This window comes from Coregonus lavaretus (genome assembly GCF_964263955.1).
Source record: "Coregonus lavaretus genome assembly, chromosome: 31".
In the NCBI taxonomy this organism is placed as follows: domain Eukaryota; kingdom Metazoa; phylum Chordata; class Actinopteri; order Salmoniformes; family Salmonidae; genus Coregonus; species Coregonus lavaretus.
The window spans coordinates 19,014,762-19,034,348 of record NC_140018.1 but is presented as its reverse complement, the minus strand read 5'-3'; the positions used below and the strand labels follow the sequence as shown (position 1 = coordinate 19,034,348).

The 19,587-nt window shown below is 40.6% G+C and overlaps 1 protein-coding gene across 1 annotated transcript; it reads left to right on the top strand.

Moving 5' to 3' along the window:
- Nucleotides 1-506: 506 nt before the first annotated feature.
- On the top strand, nucleotides 507-15,892 carry LOC311106791 (adhesion G-protein coupled receptor F3-like; the record flags this gene model as incomplete). The annotated part of the gene is made up of 17 exons (XM_084149174.1): nucleotides 507-1,104; nucleotides 6,574-6,659; nucleotides 7,924-7,936; nucleotides 8,170-8,298; nucleotides 8,412-8,564; nucleotides 8,786-8,850; nucleotides 9,036-9,094; nucleotides 9,236-9,366; nucleotides 9,688-9,924; nucleotides 10,085-10,318; nucleotides 10,413-10,553; nucleotides 10,764-10,957; nucleotides 11,233-11,412; nucleotides 13,824-15,140; nucleotides 15,253-15,294; nucleotides 15,412-15,447; nucleotides 15,839-15,892. 17 exons carry the CDS (start codon nucleotides 507-509, stop codon nucleotides 15,890-15,892), a joined length of 3,669 nt encoding a protein of 1,222 aa, XP_084005300.1.
- Nucleotides 15,893-19,587: the final 3,695 nt, after the last annotated feature.

Here is a 19,587-nt window from a genome sequence, read left to right as displayed (position 1 = left end):
GCTGCTAAAAAAGGACCTCCGTGTCAGTCACACGCCCTCCCACAACAATTCCCAGTAGAAGAGCCCATGGAGAGACTGGCGGTAGACATAGTGGGGCTGTTTCCAACCACAGACAGCGGTAACAGGTGGATTCTAACTGCTATGGACTACTTCACCAAGTGGCCAGAGGCTTACGCTCTCCCAGACCAGGAGGCAGAGACAGTAGCTGATGCATGATAGGGGGAATAATCAGTCGGTTTGTGGTGTCACAGTCTATTCACAGCGACCAGGGGAGAAACTTCAGAGTCACGGGTGTTCTCAGATTTGTGTAGATGGTTAGGCGCGGAGAAGACGCTCACTACTCCCAGAGTGATGGGCTGGTGGAAAGATTTAACAGAACATTAGCGCAGCAGCTGGCCATCATCACCTCAAAACACCAGAGAGGTTGGGACACCCACTTATCGTTTATTCTTATGGCATGTAGGTCGGCTGTTCAAGAATCGATTGCGTGCTCCCCAGCGCTACTAATGTTAGGTCGTGAGTTGCGCACACCAGCCGAACTGACATTTGGCCACCCTCCTGATAATGACCACGTGGTTTTGCCTGGCCCAAAATATGTTAGTCGTCTGCAGAACCGGTTAGAAGCGGCTCACACCTTCGCAAGAGAGCAACTCAAGAACGCAGGGGTGCACCAAAAGCGCCACTATGACTTGCGCGCTAGGGGGAGGCACTTTGGAGCGGGAGAATGCGTGTGGCTTCACAACCCCACGCACAAGAAGGGGCGGTGCCCAAAGCTGGACAGTGCCTGGGTGGGGCCGTGCCTCGTGATAGAGATATTGGGGGAGGTGACGTACTGTGTGGAGGTTCCCCCATGGAGCAGGAAGGTGGTGGTCCACCGGGATCTATTGGCGCCCTACAGAGGGAGGAAAACGGTAGGGAATGGGAGTGAGGACTCTGATGTGAGCTCACAGGAACAGTCTAACGAGGAGACTCTAGCACAACCTGAGCCTGGGGAGGGGGCTGCCTCTTCAGAGGGCACTGGAAATGACATTGGGGCAGATGAGTGTTCCGGGGGTCCACCGGTGAGAGTTACGGGGAGGCCCAAGAGACTGATGCGACCTCAGGGTCATTTTAAGGATTTTTTGTGTAACCCTAGGGGCTAGGGTTTAGAAATGGGGGGCTATGTAACGACCCGGTATTGTGTTCTGTGTTCGTGGGTGTGTTATTGTTCTCATGGGTGCTAGCAGGGGTTAAATATGCAGGACAGACGGAAAGTTTGGGGGGGGGGGGGTATGATGGGTAATCCCGCTGGGTTTTGAAATGCATAAATAGGGGCTACAGCCCGGGTCATTACAGTAATATTTCTAAAAACCTGTTTTTGCTTTTCATTATGGGATATTGTGTGTAGATTGATGAGGGAAAAAAATCAATTTAATCAATTTTAGAATAAGGCTATAACGTAACAAAAGTAGGAAAAAGCCAAGGGATCTGAATACTTTCCGAACGCACTGTAGTTCTTAGAAAGGTCTCCATTTCCTACAAACAATAAACATGGCAGAAATAATGTCTGTTCATTTGCTATACTCGTACAACATTTGCATGATTTTGGCTTTATCTCAGGCATTGTTCTGGTTCTTAAAAGTGGGAGTGGAACAACATATTGCGTGATGCTTCTTTAAAGTCTACTGTAAGCATAACTTTATGATAACCATCAGTTTAGTTAAGCAAATCTGTGAGGTCAGGACAACGCACAGGCCTACCCATAGACAGTATAACCACATTGATGGATTGGCATTACAGTGAAGTTTCTTTTTCCTGTAGGCTTATTGTTATTTTTGCCCCGAATTGAGTTCCTACCCAGTGGGCAAAACTCATCAAAATGATGTCATTACAACCAGATGATGACATTATGATGTCAATTCAACTAATTTTGCATGTACAGTAGCCACTGAGTACTGTATCGCTATCGCATTGGGCCGAACAACACCATTTACTTGTGACTGTAGTCATGATACAGCACTGCCTCATTGCTTAATTGTACAATGTGGCTCTTCCTCTTTTCTGATGCTTTGTTGCTGCCAGTAACAATTTGCATATTTTCCATGGTGATAATGTGTTTGCACAATGCAGCTCTAGCTACAGAGAGAATGTAAACATGGGGTAATCAACTAGATTCAGCGATTTTTGTCAGAGCGGATGGTTGGGGATGGAACATAATTATAATTATAATTTTTACACTGCAAATTGCCTAAAAAGAGATTGTACTTGAAAATAACAATCATTTCATACCTTTATTACAATGAGACATGATCACATATTTCTCTTTTTTTATTCATGGGACAACTTGGGAACAGATCTTCTAAATTCCAAAATTTTGAACACTGAAAACACTGAAAACAATAAAAACTATTTACAGTACCAGTCAAAAGTTTCGACACACCTACTCATTCAAGGGTTTTTCTTAATTTTTTACCATTTTCTACATTGTAGAATAGTAGTGAAGACATCAAAACTATGAAATAACACATATGGAATTATGTAGTATCCCAAAAAGTGTTAAACAAATCAAAATCTATTTTATAGGAATGACATGTATAGGGATGACATGTCCGGACAACATTTCCCCTTGACAGTCTGTAACCTCCTCAAGGAGAAAGCTGTATTTGGTAGCCAAATGTGGATGGAAAGTTGGAAGACCCATGTTGACCAGTCCAGATGGCAAAGGGCGATACCAGCCATGCAAATGGCAAGGAGCACTTTTTCAAAGTAGCTACTCATTGTCAAATGCCGCCTCCGTCATGCTGCTTTCAAGGTTTCTTTCCATTTCCTTTAGCCAGACGCAGCCTGTTCACTGTGAGCATTCAGCCTACCCCGATGGTCTCCTGGTAGTCATGGATAACAAACTTCATCCCACCTGCTGAACACTGGTTTCACAGGTCAAACCCAGGTTTATGAGCAAATTTCTTAAGTCAAGGTCAGTATCTCCTCTTACTGAAAAGCTATTATCGTTCATCATTTCTATGGACTGCATTAACAAATGGTTCGTACTGCCTAATACTTGTTGGTTGCCCTGTATATTCTTATTCAAATTTATGCCAAGTTGTGGTTTGAAAATACCTTTTGAAAAAAAACGAGTATTGTGTTAATGAAACATATTATTATGAATATTGTGACTATTTTCTATTTGGTTACATTTTAAGTAGTCTAATAATTAGTTGGGCTACATTTCCCAGGCCCAGAATATCCTACTTCTGGACTAAAAAGTCCTTTCAATTGAGACTCTCCAGTTCATTTTTGCTCACAGTCTTTTCAAATAAAGTGAGCTTCCATAGATAGAAAATATAAAGGTCAGGGGCAATGTAACCTACTCAGGTCAGGTGACTTCAACTGTCAAGTGTATATAGGCTGCTTCTGTATAGTCTTCTGTTCCATTCACACTAACCTGGTGTACCATCTCATTAATGCTCAAATTAATGTCATATTGAGAGTCCATACATTAATGAATAACTAAAAATAATAATAATATGCCATTTAGCAGACGCTTTTATCCAAAGCGACTTACAGTCATGCGTGCATACATTTTTTTGTGTATGGGTGGTCCCGGGGATCGAACCCACTACCTTGGCGTTACAAGCGCCGTGCTCTACCAGCTGAGCTACAGAGGACCACAACTAGGCATATATTGTTTTTATGTGTTGTGATACAAAAGCAACCTCTGAAAGCACCATGATGTTTTGTGATTACAGGATTTAGTATCAACATGTTGACCCAGCTGACTGTTAGATTATAAAAAAATTATCACGGTTTTTCAATTTCGGTTTCGATTAGACATTAAATGCACTATGCATTATGTGGGTTGAATGCTGTAACTCTGAATAAAACAATTAATAAAAGTCCCATGATGGTAGTGACTGCCCATTACTGCTTATCACTTATTAACCATAATTTATTCACATTACTTTACTTTAATAATATATTTGTTTCATTTGATTACTTTATTATTTAATTCCAAGTCATCTCATCTCTATAGAGCTACTGTCTATGCTGTCTGACAAAATCACTATTTTAGTAGTTCTTGAAAATAAATACGGCAAACTTTTATGACTCTGAAAACCAGCTATGAATCACTTAAATCATGTATTTTCAGGCTCGCGAATCAACTGCCGAACAAGTTTAAGCGGGTGCGCAATGGATTATGGTCTCACGTTTTCTGCGTAAAACTATGTAGAATGTTGGCCGTTTGGAAACTACAACTCCCTACTACATTGCACAGTTCAGGCATCATCTGATTTATCTCTACAGAAACTGCACATGGAGCTCACAGAAAAAAAACTAACAAAATGGAATTCAAATAATTGAACCGAAGTCGGTAACCTCAAGTAAAATGTTGAAAGTCTTCTTTAGTTAAAAACGCATGCAAATACGTGTGCCGTGGCAGTGTAGTTTAATGAAATAATGGTTTTTGTTGATATGACCATGTAAATAATTGAGAGGACATACAGTGTACATAGTGAGTGGATTGTTCTATGTTTTGTTTAATGAGCAGAGAGTGATTGACAAGGGTCATTTATTGCATCATAAGCAGGTCAACAGGACAAGTTCACCACCGGCGGTGTCTGTATTATGGGGGAATGCAAAGTAAGGCAAATGAAAGTTTGACTAGCTAATTTAGAACTTTGTATATTTCAGGGAAAGGAGCTCAGGAGAGAAGAGGTTAATTAATAATGGTTATGACGTATATTCTTTACAGCAGTATCTACCTTAGAGTGAAACATAAAAGCAAATACAGTGGGGGAAAAAAGTATTTGATCCCCTGCTGATTTTGTACGTTTGCCCACTGACAAAGACATGATCAGTCTATGATTTTAATGGTAGGTTTATTTGAACAGTGAGAGACAGAATAACAACAAAAAAATCCAGAAAAACGCATGTAAAAAATCTTATAAATTGATTTGCATTTTAATGAAGGAAAAAGTATTTGAACCCTCTGCAAAACATGACTTAGTACTTGGTGGCAAAACCCTTGTTGGCAATCACAGAGGTCAGACGTTTCTTGTAGTTGGCCACCAGGTTTGCACACATCTCAGGAGGGATTTTGTCCCACTCCTCTTTAAAGATCTTCTCCAAGTCATTAAGGTTTCGAGGCTGACGTTTGGCAACTCAACCTTCAGCTCCCTCCACAGATTTTCTATGGGATTAAGGTCTGGAGACTGGCTAGGCCACTCCAGGACCTTAATGTGCTTCGTCTTGAGCCACTCCTTTGTTGCCTTGGCCGTGTGTTTTGGGTCATTGTCATGCTGGAATACCCATCCACTACCCATTTTCAATGCCCTGGCTGAGGGAAGGAGGTTCTCACCCAAGATTTGACGGTACATGGCCCCGTCCATCGTCCCTTTGATGCGGTGAAGTTGTCCTGTCCCCTTAGCAGAAAAACACCCCCAAAACATAATGTTTCCACCTCCATGTTTGACGGTGGGGATGGTGTTCTTGGGGTCATAGGCAGCGTTCCTCCTCCAAACACGGCAAGTTGAGTTGATGCCAACGTGCTCGATTCTGGTCTTATCTGACCACAACACTTTCACCCAGTTCTCCTCTGAATCATTCAGATGTTCATTGGCAAACTTCAGACGGGCATGTATATGTGCTTTCTTGAGCAGGGGGACCTTGTGGGCGCTGCAGGATTTCAGTCCTTCACAGCGTAGTGTGTTACCAATTGTTTTCTTGGTGACTATGGTCCCAGCTGCCATGAGATCATTGACAAGATCCTCCCGTGTAGTTCTGGGCTGATTCCTCACCGTTCTCATGATCATTGCAACTCCACGAGGTGAGATCTTGCATGGAGTCCCAGGCCGAGGGAGATTGACAGTTATTTTGTGTTTCTTCCATTTGAGAATAACTGTTGTCACCTTCTCACCAAGCTGCATGGTGATGGTCTTGTAGCCCATTCCAGCCTTGTGTAGATCTACAATCTTGTCCTTGACATCCTTGGAGAGCTCTTTCGTCTTGGCCATGGTGGAGAGTTTGGAATCTGATTGATTGATTGCTTCTGTGGACAGGTGCCTTTTATACAGGTAACAAGCTGAGATTAGGAGCACTCCCTTTAAGAGTGTGCTCCTAATCTCAGCTCGTTACCTGTATAAAAGACAACTGGGAGACAGAAATCTTTCTGATTGAGAGGGGGTCAAATACTTATTTCCCTAATTAAAATGCAAATCAATTTATAACATTTTTGACATGCGTTTTTCTGGATTTTTTTGTTGTTATTCTGTCTCTCACTGTTCAAATAAACCTACCATTAAAATTATAGACTGATAATTTCTTTGTCAGTGGGAAAACGTACAAAATCAGCAGGGGATCAAATACTTTTTTCCCTCACTGTAAATAGCCCAGAGATGGATAATAAAATCTAAATAGAATAATAAAAGCAACAAATAGCACCGACTCAAATGAGACATAAATACAGTAAGGTTGATGATAGGAGCACCTATCATGAAAATTGATGTTTTGTCTTCAGTCTTCCTTTAATTCGAAGACAATTACATTGAGATATCCAGAACATTGTAGTTCATTAATGTGTCCAAATTGTTGAAGCAGTGTCAATCTTCTTTGCTTCCATCAGACAAACGATGTGGGCCAGAGCGGTAATACTTTTCTGTGGCGTGGTATTCCTCTACCACCAGGTAAGAAGTACATTGCAATAGTATTTTAAATGAGCCAGTAGGACAATTTACACAGTAACCATGGATGTTAGTCAAGTAAATTAAGTAAAGGTAAGCACCGATAAAAACAACAAGACATGTTTTAAAGAAATTGAGGTAACCTAATGAATGTATCTTATTTCACAGACTAATTCCAGTTGACATACACTACCAGTCAAAAGTTTTAGAACACCTACTCATTCAAGGGTTTTTCTTTATTTTTACTATGAAATAACACACAAGGAATCATGTAGTAACCAAAAAAGTGTTAAACAAATCAAAATATATTTTATATTTGAGATTCTTCAAAAACAAAGACGCGGCGGTTGGAACCAAAAATGTCCAATTTGGACACCAGACCAAAGGACAAATTTCCACCGTTCTAATGTCCATTGCTTGTGTTTCTTGGCCCAAGCAGGTCTCTTCTTATTATTGGTGTCCTTTAGTAGTGGTTTCTTTGCAGCAATTTGACCATGAAGACCTGATTCACACAGTCTCCTCTGAACAGTTGATATTGAGATGTGTCTGTTACTTGAACTCTGTGAAGCATTTATTTGGGCTGCAATTTCTGAGGCTGGTAACTCTAACTCTGGGTCTTCCATTCCTGTGGCGGTCCTCATGAGAGGATTGATCTTCATATCTTAAAGTAATGATGGAATGTCGTTTCTCTTTGCTTATTTAAGCTGTTCTTACCATAATATGGACTTGGTCTTTTACCAAATAGGGCTATCTTCTGTATACATCCCCTACCTTGTCACAACACAACTGATTGGCTCAATCACATTAAGAAGAAAGTAATTCCACATATTAATTTTTAACAAGGCACACCTGTTAATTGAAATGCATTCCAGGTGACTACCTCATGAAGCTGTTTGAGAGAATGCCAAGAGTGTGCAAAGCTGTCATCAAGGCAAAGGGTTGCTATTTGAAGAATCTCAAATATAAAGTATATTTTGATTTGTTTAACACTTTTTTTGGTTACTACATGATTCCATATGTGTTATTACATAGTTTTGATGTCTTCACTATTATTCTTCATTTTTACATTTACATTTTAGTCATTTAGCAGACGCTCTTATCCAGAGCGACTTACAGTTAGTGCATACATTCTACAATGTAGAAAATAGTAAAAAATAAAGATAAACCCTTGAATGAGTAGGTGTTCTAAAACTTTTGACCGGTAGTGTATGTAGTTATTCACCCTTTGATGATGAAATCTAATGCGTCTCTCTTTTCATTTACACAGGCCTTAGCAGTGGGTGAGTTATTTGATCTGTATATTTATGTCTGAATACATAACAAACCAAGCAGTTACTCTCTATGAAGAGAACTAGAAAGGGGCCGCATGAGGACAATTGAATTTATAACTCGCTCACACAAGCAGATGCACTCTTGAAGATCCTCCCCCTATCATTAGAATCAGCTGCTGAAAAGGCTCTCTTCCACATTTGCCTAAAATAAAAATGTTCCTTTATGTCACTGATTTTTTTAGATACCTACATGGCTGAGTTCATGGTAGAGAGCAATGTTACATTGGACATCTCTGGTACTCTATCATCAATCAAGGAAATAACTACAGTTAATGGAAATATGACTATTGAACTGCTTGAACTAACAGCGGGTACAGTATCAGTATTTCTACCAAATATGGTTTCATAGAGAAATGTTCCTTTATCAGTGTTTTTTCATCCATTGTCTGATTGTTGTTGATTGATAATGTGTGTTTCTGTGTAGAATGTGATATTGTCGGGGATGATTGTACATGTAACTGTTCGACAAAGTACATCTGGAGCAATGCGGTGTGTGACGAGTTCCAGTGTTGCAATGACTCATATTGTAACGCAAATATTTCTTACCTGCCAGCCTTCTGTATTCCCAAAGTGAAAGGTATTATTGTTGATACTGATATTTTTACTACCATTATTTGATATGATCAATAGGCTAGATAATGCTATTAACAATTATTGATTATTATTAATTATTGATTGTATAATTTTTGCTGTTATTTCTACTAATAATTGTAATTCACTGCTATTATTAATGTAGTTGTTGATATTGTTGCAGTATTATATTGTCACAATTATCATTTTTTGTTTTTGTTTACACAGTTCGCTTTAATGGAAAAGTTACAGCGGAAAAAGTATTTAGTGAAACTAATACTATCAAACAACAGGTACATTTTCATTTGTATATTTATGGAATTCAAATCTGCTGAAATAGTATAGTTTGGTTTAGATTAAATGAATAAAATGTATAATGACTTAAAGGAATGTTTATACATTTCTTATAACCTGAACAAGTGATACCTGAACACACATTATATTTAATATTGATGAAAACATTTCCTTTTTCTCTCAGCTTACAGAGGGTTTTCAAAAATTTAATGGGTTTGAGGGCCTTAATGTATCTGGACCTAGGTAATACATTCAACATTAATTATGGGATTTATTCATTCTTTAATATTTGGCAGAGTGCTTGTTTTTCTCCCCAAAGATGCAACATCAATTTCTGTTTTTGTCTCCCTTTCACCCATTGGCAACTCAATATTGACACATAAGGGGTGATGGCCACATTGTTGATTTCGAAGTGGATCTCAGTGTCATATTTCTGACTAAAAAACTTGCAAACATAACAGCTGACCTGGAAACTACTGTAGGCTCCTCTGCCAAAATATCTGTTGAAACATCAGGTAAATGTCCTGCCTCTTCCATTACAGTACAGTCCTTTCACGTAGTGATATTAAGACCATGATATCTGCCACATTAGGCTCAGATAAGGCTCTGCACACTCCAATCAGATGCAGTTGCAGAGTTTTTATTTGCTAAGCTTTTGGTTCTACGATAACCTTCGAACCATACAAACAACTGCAAAGACAGTATGATATTAAGAAATGTAGCAAGAATTATGGTATGAAATTGATTATGTCTGGTTGGTAATGATTATGTGAAGCGTGTAAAGATGTATTGTATTCTTTTTTGTATTGATACTGTATGTCTCTACTTTTCCACAGGAATTGTGAGCATTCAGTATCCAATGAACACAGTGGCATACCGCTCAACACCGACGCTGAGCTGCACATTTGATAAAACAACATTTGATGAAACAGACGGCACTTGGAACTGGAACTTGATAAAGGGAAGTGAGACATTTGGTCTGAACACTGGAACCAGCATAACCGTCACATTCCCAGAGGCATCACCCAACTGTACCACAGTCCAAATTAAAAAGTTGTCAGGGGACTGGGCAGGTGTGTCTGGGAGACCTATGATGCTTGCCAATATAAATCGAGGGAATAGGATTATATTTCCTGTTTATGTAGTTATTGTAAATATTAAATCTGATTTGTTCGATGCTGAAATATGCCTACTGATATGTTAATGTTTATTGCTTCTTTATTGCTTCTGAAGGAATTTATAAGTGTGGATTTTCCAAAGGATCCATTGTGCACGCAGCCTCTGCAGAGTTGAAGGTAGCCCTGCTACCAGATGAGATCACCATGACGAGTGCCCCACTGACTGTAGAATGCCAAGGTCCAAGCCTTCAAAGTGTGATGGTCAGCGCAACCATCAAGAACAGCACAGAGATTTACAATGTTACTTGGTCATACCAAGCTCAAATGGAATCCCAAAAACCCAGCTCAGGTACACTTATGAACTGTGTCTTGAACTATGTATCACGTTATTTCTCTTTGTGCTCAAAATGTATAAAGTTGCAAATTTCAACATTATTTTCTAGTCTCGCCAGCGGGGACCAGCTACAGCATAAATCCAAAGATAAATTGCGAGCAATCAAAATTACCGCATGTTGTCACAGTCAACTTTACAAACCAGGAGAACGAGACTGAAAGTGCAAGCATAACTATACCAGTGATTTATGGTATGTTTTAGTTGTATGAGTCCTTTGAATTAACTTACTTAATCCTCTTAATCTCTTTTGGACATAAGGCCACTTCAACAAGTCACTTAAGAAACACATTTGAATGACAGAAATAAACTTGTATGGTTTATTTATACAACATTTACAAAAATGAAGTGGATGCTTAGTTCTTATTAATAGTCCTCACTGACAAAAGCTTGTTTTTATCAGCTAAGGAAAGGGAGACGGCTTGTTTAGTGGACTATCTTTGGCCAAAAACCCCAAAAGGCGAAACTATTGTCATCCGACAATGTGAGCCGAGAAGAGTGGGCTATAACGAGCGGACATGCAAGGGGCCTGAATGGATGGATGTGCTGGATAACTGTGTCAGTGAGGAACTTAATAACATTCTCAATGCAGCAGAAGTGAGTATGGCTTTAAACCTTCTGTACTCATACAATTCTCATACGTTAAACTTGATATAGAACATTGGTAGTGTTTTGGGGGATGCCTATATTTTGAGTGAAAGCGCTTGCATTCCTGCATTACAACATTACTCACGGGTTGGTGATATATCACATTCTTCAACTACACATCCAGCCACTGGAATAATGTGACTATCATAAAAATATTTTAGGCCTGTAGAATGTGTTGGTATTGGAAAGAAAGTTACTATTCCATGTATGTTGTACCATTACAGAACTTTAGAGAGGGACTTGGGGCCACTCAGGACGTCGCTCTTGAAATATTTTCTGGGTTGAAGAACAACACAGTTGCTGGCACGGGCAGCTCAGTTGCTGATTTGAATGCATCCATCAGTGTTCTGGATGTCATGTCTGAAGCATCAGAAACCATCACCCTGGATGAGTCCGTTTTAGATGTGAGCCATTCTGTTTTTTTATGTTAGATAGATTACTCTTTACATGAGCAATCTGCAGTTGCTATGTCCATTTTTGGACTAAGTCATGATATATAGCCATTGATTCTAGAATAATATAACTTACAAAGGCCTCAGTAGCTTAGTTCAACTGTCTTAACACATCAGAACCCAAAATAGAAGCTTGTTTTACTCCAATGTTTGTAAACAATGTAATTGTAAACAAACACTGTACAGCTGGAGAATGGTTAAAACAATAATTTCATCCATAGCTCCATCTACAGTGAGGGAAAAAAGTATTTGATCCCCTGCTGATTTTGTACGTTTGCCCACTGACAAAGACATGATCAGTCTATGGTTTTAATGGTAGGTTTATTTGAACAGTGAGAGACAGAATAACAAAAAATGCAGAAAAACGCATGTCAAAAATGTTATAAATTCATTTGCATTTTAATGAGGGAAATAAGTATTTGACCCCTCTGCAAAACATGACTTAGTACTTGGTGGCAAAACCCTTGTTGGCAATCACAGAGGTCAGACGTTTCTTGTAGTTGGCCACCAGGTTTGCACAGATCTCAGGAGGGATTTTGTTCTACTCCTATTTGCAGATCTTCTCCAAGTCATTAAGGTTTCGAGGCTGACGTTTGACAACTCGAACCTTCAGCTCCCCCACAGATTTTCTATGGGATTAAGGTCTGGAGACTGGCTAGGCCACTCCAGGACCTTAATGTGCTTATTCTTGAGCCACTCCTTTGTTGCCTTGGCCGTGTGTTTTGGGTCATTGTCATGCTGGAATACCCATCCACGACCCATTTTTCAATGCCCTGGCTGAGGGAAGGAGGTTCTCACCCAAGATTTGACGGTACATGGCCCCGTCCATCGTCCCTTTGATGCGGTGAAGTTGTCCTGTCCCCTTAGCAGAAAAACACCCCCAAAGTACTCCTGAGTGGCGCAGTGGTCTAAGGCACTGCATCGCAGTGCTAACTGTGCCACTAGAGATCCTGGTTCGAATCCAGGCTCTGTCGCAGCCGGCCGCGACCGGGAGACTCATGGGCGGCACACAATTGGCCCAGCGTCGTCCAGGGTAGGGGAGGGAATGGCCGGCAGGGATGTAGCTCAGTTGATAGAGCATGGCGTTTGCAACGCCAGGGTTGTGGGTTTGATTCCCACGGGGGGGGCAGTATAATTTTTTTTTTTTTATAATGTATTCACTAACACTAACTTCTGGATAAGAGCGTCTGCTAAATGACTAAAATGTAAAAAAGCATAATGTTTCCACCTCTATGTTTGATGGTGGGGATGGTGTTGTAGGGGTCATAAGCAGCATTCCTCCTCCTCCAAACATGTTGAGTTGATGCCAAAGAGCTCGATTTTGGTCTCATCTGACCACAACACTTTCAAACAGTTCTCCTCTGAATCATTCAGATGTTCATTGGCAAACTTCAGACGGGCCTGTATATGTGCTTTCTTGAGCAGGGGGACCTTGAGGGCGCTGCAGGATTTCAGTCCTTCACGGCGTAGTGTGTTACCAATTGTTTTCTTGGTGACTATGGTCCCAGCTGCCTAGAGATCATTGACAAGATCCTCCCGTGTAGTTCTGGGCTGATTCCTCACTGTTCTCATGATCATTGCAACTCCACGAGGTGAGATCTTGCATGGAGCCCCAGGCCGAGGGAGATTGACAGTTCTTTTATGTTTCTTCCATTTGCGAATAATTGCACCAACTGCTGTCACCTTCTCACCAAGCTGCTTGGCGATGGTCTTGTATCCCATTCTAGCCTTGTGTAGGTCTACAATCTTGTCCCTGACATCCTTGGAGAGCTCTTTCGTCTTGGCCATGGTGGACAGTTTGGAATCTGATTGATTGATTGCTTCTGTGGACAGGTGTCTTTTATACAGGTAACAAGCTGAGATTAGGAGCACTCCCTTTAAGCGTGTGCTCCTAATCTCAGCTCGGTACCTGTATAAAAGACACATGGGAGCCAGAAATCTTTCTGATTGAGAGGGGGTCAAATACTTATTTCCCTCATTAAAATGCAAATCAATTTATAACATTTTTGACATGCGTTTTTCTGGATTTTGTTGTTGTTATTCTGTCTCTCACTGTTCAATTAAACCTACCAATAAAATTATAGACTGATCATTTCTTTGTCAGTGGGCAAATGTACAAAATCAGCAGGGGATCAAATACTTTTTTCCCTCACTGTATGAATTTGAGAGTGGTTACATTCCTCTAACTCCATCCCTGAGATATTGACCAAAACAGTGGCACTTTGTTATTGTTTGAACTGCAGATTGCACCTTTAAACGGTTGCCAAATATTGGGTGACTTGCACATACCCCAGTCAAGAGTTATACTGTTGTGTACAATATATCTCATACAGAAACATTAATTTGTCAAATAAAATTCTCAGGTTTTTCTTGGTGCAGCAAGCAACATGTTGAATAACCCTTGGAAGGCAGTCAACAAAACCATTGAATATGGAATGTCCTCAAAATACCTCAAGTCTGTCGAGGGTCTAGTAAAGAACATTAAAATGAATACCAGTAACGGAAATGACACCCCAAATCTACAATTCAAACTCTGCCGAGCTCAAAACAATTCATCTTGCAATCAAACTGTGTTTGGCGTGGAGGTCAAATTGGCCCAGTCCTCAGGAATAGTAAAAACTGTGGGAGTAAAAAATCTGGTTGACAAATTAAACAATTCAAAATTCCCAGACAGTGAGTTCCCTAGCATTGTGGTGTCAGCCACACTGCAAAACAGTAACGACTCCAAAATAGACATCAAATTGGACTTTCCCATCAACCAGTCAATGGCTCAAGACTCTAAAATCCTCTGTGTGTTCTGGAACACCACGTTGAAGGAATGGTCTGAAGAAGGCTGCAAGTGGAATGAAATGGTCAACAACAGAAGCTACTGCGAGTGCACCCACCTGACCTCCTTCTCAGTGCTCATGTCCAAGACCCCGCTGAACCTGCCCTTTCTGGATGAGATCACCTACGTAGGCCTGGGCATGTCCATCTGCTCCCTCCTCGTCTTCCTCTTCATCGAGGCGCTGGTGTGGTCGGCCGTTGTGAAGTCCAACCTCTCGCACTTCCGCCACACAGCCCTGGTCAACATCTCTCTATGCCTTTTATTGGCCGACTGCAGTTTCCTAGCCTCGTCCTTCCCCAGCATCTCTGCAACCTGGTGCCTCATCCTGACCGTGACCAACCATTTCTTCTTCCTGGCTATGTTCTGCTGGATGCTATGCCTCAGCGTCATGCTAATACACCAGCTCATCTTTGTCTTCCACCCGCTGAGGAAGAGGGTGTATCTGCTCTTTTCCACCGTCCTCGGCTACGTCTGTCCCACAGTGATCGTGGCAGCTACCTATGTGTACTACAAATACACGGAAAAACCCTACTATGACACGAAAACCTGCTGGCTCACTTACGATGGACTTCTGGAAGGGTCCATTCATTCATTTATTCTGCCCGTCGGGACGATTGTTTTGATGAATGTCTTCTCCATGTGTGTTGTCATCATGAAGCTCCTAAAGTCCAATATCCCTGATGGGAGTAAAGCCGACGAGAACGAGACAGCCAAAAGCATCCTGAAAGTGGTGCTCTTTTTAACACCAGTCTTTGGGATAACATGGGTTTTCGGATTCTTTTTGCTCATTGAGTCAAACCAACTAATGGTTAATGTGATGAATTATGCTTTCACCATCATAAACTCCTTACAGGTACTTTTTCATCCATTTTCCATTACAAATATTATTGTCTGAAACTATTGGGTGAAAGGAGCGGAAATCAGTTTTAACCATTGTATTTATTTATCGTGTCCAATTTTTTCAGGGCTTCTTCATTTTGCTGACTGGATGTTTTGCAGAGAAAAAGGTATTTGTCGATCATTAGGGATCTCATGTGATATAATATTATTTAATAGTGTGTTACAATAGTGAACTATGTATACTATGTACTACCACTACTGCATTTTTGTCATGTTAATACCAGGTGCGAGATGAAGTGTTGAGACTAATCTTGGCTGGGGTGAGTTCTGCTCTTATAGTTGCTTTGGTTGTCTTCCCATTCATTTATAGAGCAGGAAAATGTGGTTAAATGTTCTTAAGTTGCTCTTATACCTGTGTAGTAATGCTATAATTATGCTAGTTACAACATTGTACTTACATAGTACTATGGCAATTGCTTTGTAATAGTAATGGAATTGAACAGCTTTTGTTATACTCAAATGGAATGCGGAGTGTGTAATAACAAACAACGCTCGGCTCCATTCCTTTGTAATTAGAATGCAAAGCCAATTAGAGAACAATATACCAACATTGTAATACAATGCTGTTATTATAGAACGTACAGTGTTACTACACAGAAAAGCAACTTAATGTCAATTGTTACTGAAAACTCAGATCACCTCTCTCACCAGGCATCTACTCCCAAAGGGAATAGCGAGAATATGAAAGTCCCCTTCAAAAAGTGATGAACATCAAGGTTTGTACAGTCTTGATACAGGACACATATGTCTGCTGCTGACTGCAGAACACATGTAATTAATGCAATTAACACTTAACTATTACACAATGTTTTACTCTTCAAGCCCTTAATAAGTTAAATCAGATGTGTTAGTACTGGGCTGCAAAAAAAGCCTTAAGGGTCTGCAGGATTGGGGATTGAAGAACACTGTACTCATCATATGTTTTCTATCTCAGAGAACTAGCTATATACTGGATCAGGACCAACCCACCCATCTGCCACTACTCTCACCTAGAGGGAAACATCCACCTGGTTGGTTCCTCATCGATAGGGATGGCTAGGTGGTGTTTAGACAGGTCTTATCATGATTTCATTATATTATGTAAATAACCTATTATGTTTCATATTAATAACTAAACTCATACACATTAATCAATTGCTAAACACATCTTTGTGATTTCCTGTAAACATTTGCATTCCTATTCTCTAAAAACAGTACTGTAGCATACTTTAATGTCAGAAGAGATGTCGTAATATTACTGCTATGTTGGTCAATGACATTTCGTTAATATAATTTATTTATTGAGTTGTCCTGCACTTGCATTATGACTGTAGATGAAATGCGTAAATCAAAGTTATTGTAATAAACCATAAGGCCGGGATTCAAATCAGAGGGGTGTTGTAGACCAGGCCCAGTCCTGGCCCCTGCAAACCTAGAATAGTCCCAGTAAGAAAAATGACGTTGAAAAGACTTCTAAAATAGGTATTTTCCAGACGTTTAAGTTAGGTTCAATTTAGGTTCTGAATGAAATGTGAAAAGACGTATTTTCCAGACGTTTAAAATACATATTTTCCAGACGTTGAAAAATATGTATTTTCCAGAAGTTTAAATCAGGTACATTTTTGGTTCTGAATGAAAGTTGAAAACAAGTAATTTATAGACGTCTATGTTTGGACCAAATCAAGGTCGGTCCAGACCGGACCAAATCTGAACCAAAAATAGACGTCTATGTTTGGACCGAATCAAGTCCAGACTGGAAAAATTCTGAACCAAACATAGACGTCTATGATTGGTTCAGATTTCGTCCGAAGCTGACAGATAATCAATGTCTGTGTCGCCTGAAATTGAATTTTATGAATGTCCATCTACAGTGAGGGAAAAAATATTTGATCCCCTGCTGATTTTGTACGTTTGCCCACTGACAAAGAAATGATCAGTCTATAATTTTAATGGTAGGTTTATTTGAACAGTGAGAGACAGAATAACAACAAAAAAATCCAGAAAAACGGATGTCAAAAATGTTATGAATTGATTTGCATTTCAATGAGGGAAATAAGTATTTGACCCCCTCTCAATCAGAAAGATTTCTGGCTCCCAGGTGTCTTTTATACAGGTAACGAGCTGAGATTAGAAGCACACTCTTAAAGGGAGTGCTCCTAATCTCAGTTTGTTACCTGTATAAAAGACACCTGTCCACACAAGCAATCAATCAATCAGATTCCAAACTCTCCACCATGGCCAAGACCAAAGAGCTCTCCAAGGATGTCAGGGACAAGATAGTAGACCTACACAAGGCTGGAATGGGCTACAAGACCATAGCCAAGCAGCTTGGTGAGAAGGTTACAACAGTTGGTGCGATTATTCGCAAATGGAAGAAACACAAAATAACTGTCAATCTCCCTCAGCCTGGGGCTCCATGCAAGATCTCACCTCGTGGAGTTGCAATGATCATGAGAACAGTGAGGAATCAGCCCAGAACTACACGGGAGGATCTTGTCAATGATCTCAAGGCAGCTGGGACCATAGTCACCAAGAAAACAATTGATAACACACTACGCTGTGAAGGACTGAATTCCTGCAGCGCCCGCAAGGTCCCCCTGCTCAAGAGAGCACATATACAGGCCCGTCTGAAGTTTGCCAATGAACATCTGAATGATTCAGAGGAGAACTGGGTGAAAGTGTTGTGGTCAGATGAGACCAAAATTGAGCTCTTTGGCATCAACTCAACTCGCCGTGTTTGGAGGAGGACGAATGCTGCCTATGACCCCCAAGAACACCATCCCCACCGTCAAACATGGAGGTGGAAACATTATGCTTTGGGGGTGTTTTTCTGCTAAGGGGACAGGACAACTTCACCGCATCAAAAGGACGATGGACGGGGCCACGTACCGTCAAATCTTGGGTGAGAACCTCCTTCCCTCAGCCAGGGCATTGAAAATGGGTCGTGGATGGGTATTCCAGCATGACAATGACCAAAACAGACGGCCAAGGCAACAAAGGAGTGGCTCAAGAAGAAGCACATTAAGGTCCTGGAGTGGCCTAGCCAGTCTCCAGACCTTAATCCCATAGAAAATCTGGGGAGGGAGCTGAAGGTTCGTTGCCAAACGTCAGCCTCGAAACCTTAATGACTTGGAGAAGATCTGCAAAGAGGAGTGGGACAAAATCCCTGCTGAGATGTGTGCAAACCTGGTGGCAAACTACAAGAAACGTTTGACCTCTGTGATTGCCAACAAGGGTTTTGCCACCAAGTACTAAGTCATGTTTTGCAGAGGGGTCAAATACTTATTTCCCTCATTAAAATGCAAATCAATTTATAAAAATTTTTGCATGCGTTTTTCTGGATTTTTTTGTTGTTATTCTGTCTCTCACTGTTCAAATCAACCTAACATTAAAATGATACACTGATCATGTCTTTGTCAGTGGGCAAACGTACAAAATCAGCAGGGGATCAAATACTTACTGTATGTGGTAGGCCTAACGTTTGTAAAACACCAAAAAAAGACAGCCAAAAGACGTTGCCGTTGGTCCGTGCTTACTGGGCTGTAGCCTACCATGTCAGCCCACAATGGAATCTTATGAATGCCCATCCATGTGGTAGTCCTACCGTTTGTAAAACAGACACTTGCATTGCCTTTATTAGTCCTGATTCCTGTGACTAATCAATTTGGCTATTTAAGCTCTGAAAATCAGATACCCAAGTTCATCAGGAGTTATCCTGAGCCTATTTGCAATGAGAATCAATGAGTTTACACAGCGGGAAATGCAGAAGTATTTTCTTTTTCGCTATGATCAGCTGTCAAAAATGTACAGATACAAACTTGAAACCACTGATCATGACAATTTAGCCCACGGGGTGAAACTCCTGGACAGCAATTGTGAGTAGCCTGATTGTCCATTCCATACTGCCCATTTTACTTTGACCTGTCCTGTTTTTAGGATATGTTAGTTGTTAACATATCAGCAAATTATATATTTGATTAGGCTCCAATTAGGATGGGCTATTTGATCTGAGAAACCTTCACGGTGTACAAAGTGTCCGTCTCATTACATTGTCATACAGCAATGAGTCTCTCCAACAGCACCCTGGAGCTTTGATTATTTGAATCAGCTGTGTAGTGCTAGGGCAAAAACCAAAACGTGCACCCGGGGGGCCAGGACCGAGCTTGGGAAACCCTGTTGTAGAAAAGCACATTGCCTAGCAACAAGGTGTCTTTTAAAGGCTATTTCCCCAACATTTGCGGAGATTGCGTTCATTGTAAACACTGCAGATATCGGCGCAAGCGGAAATTAGCTTCAAATGCACTTCATTTGCTGTACACTTGTAGACAACGCACCTTTGATTGAATCCCGGCCTAATAGTTTTTTATTTTAAAGCTAGATTAACATCTATGGTGAAAAATGATTTAGGGTCTGTCAATGTT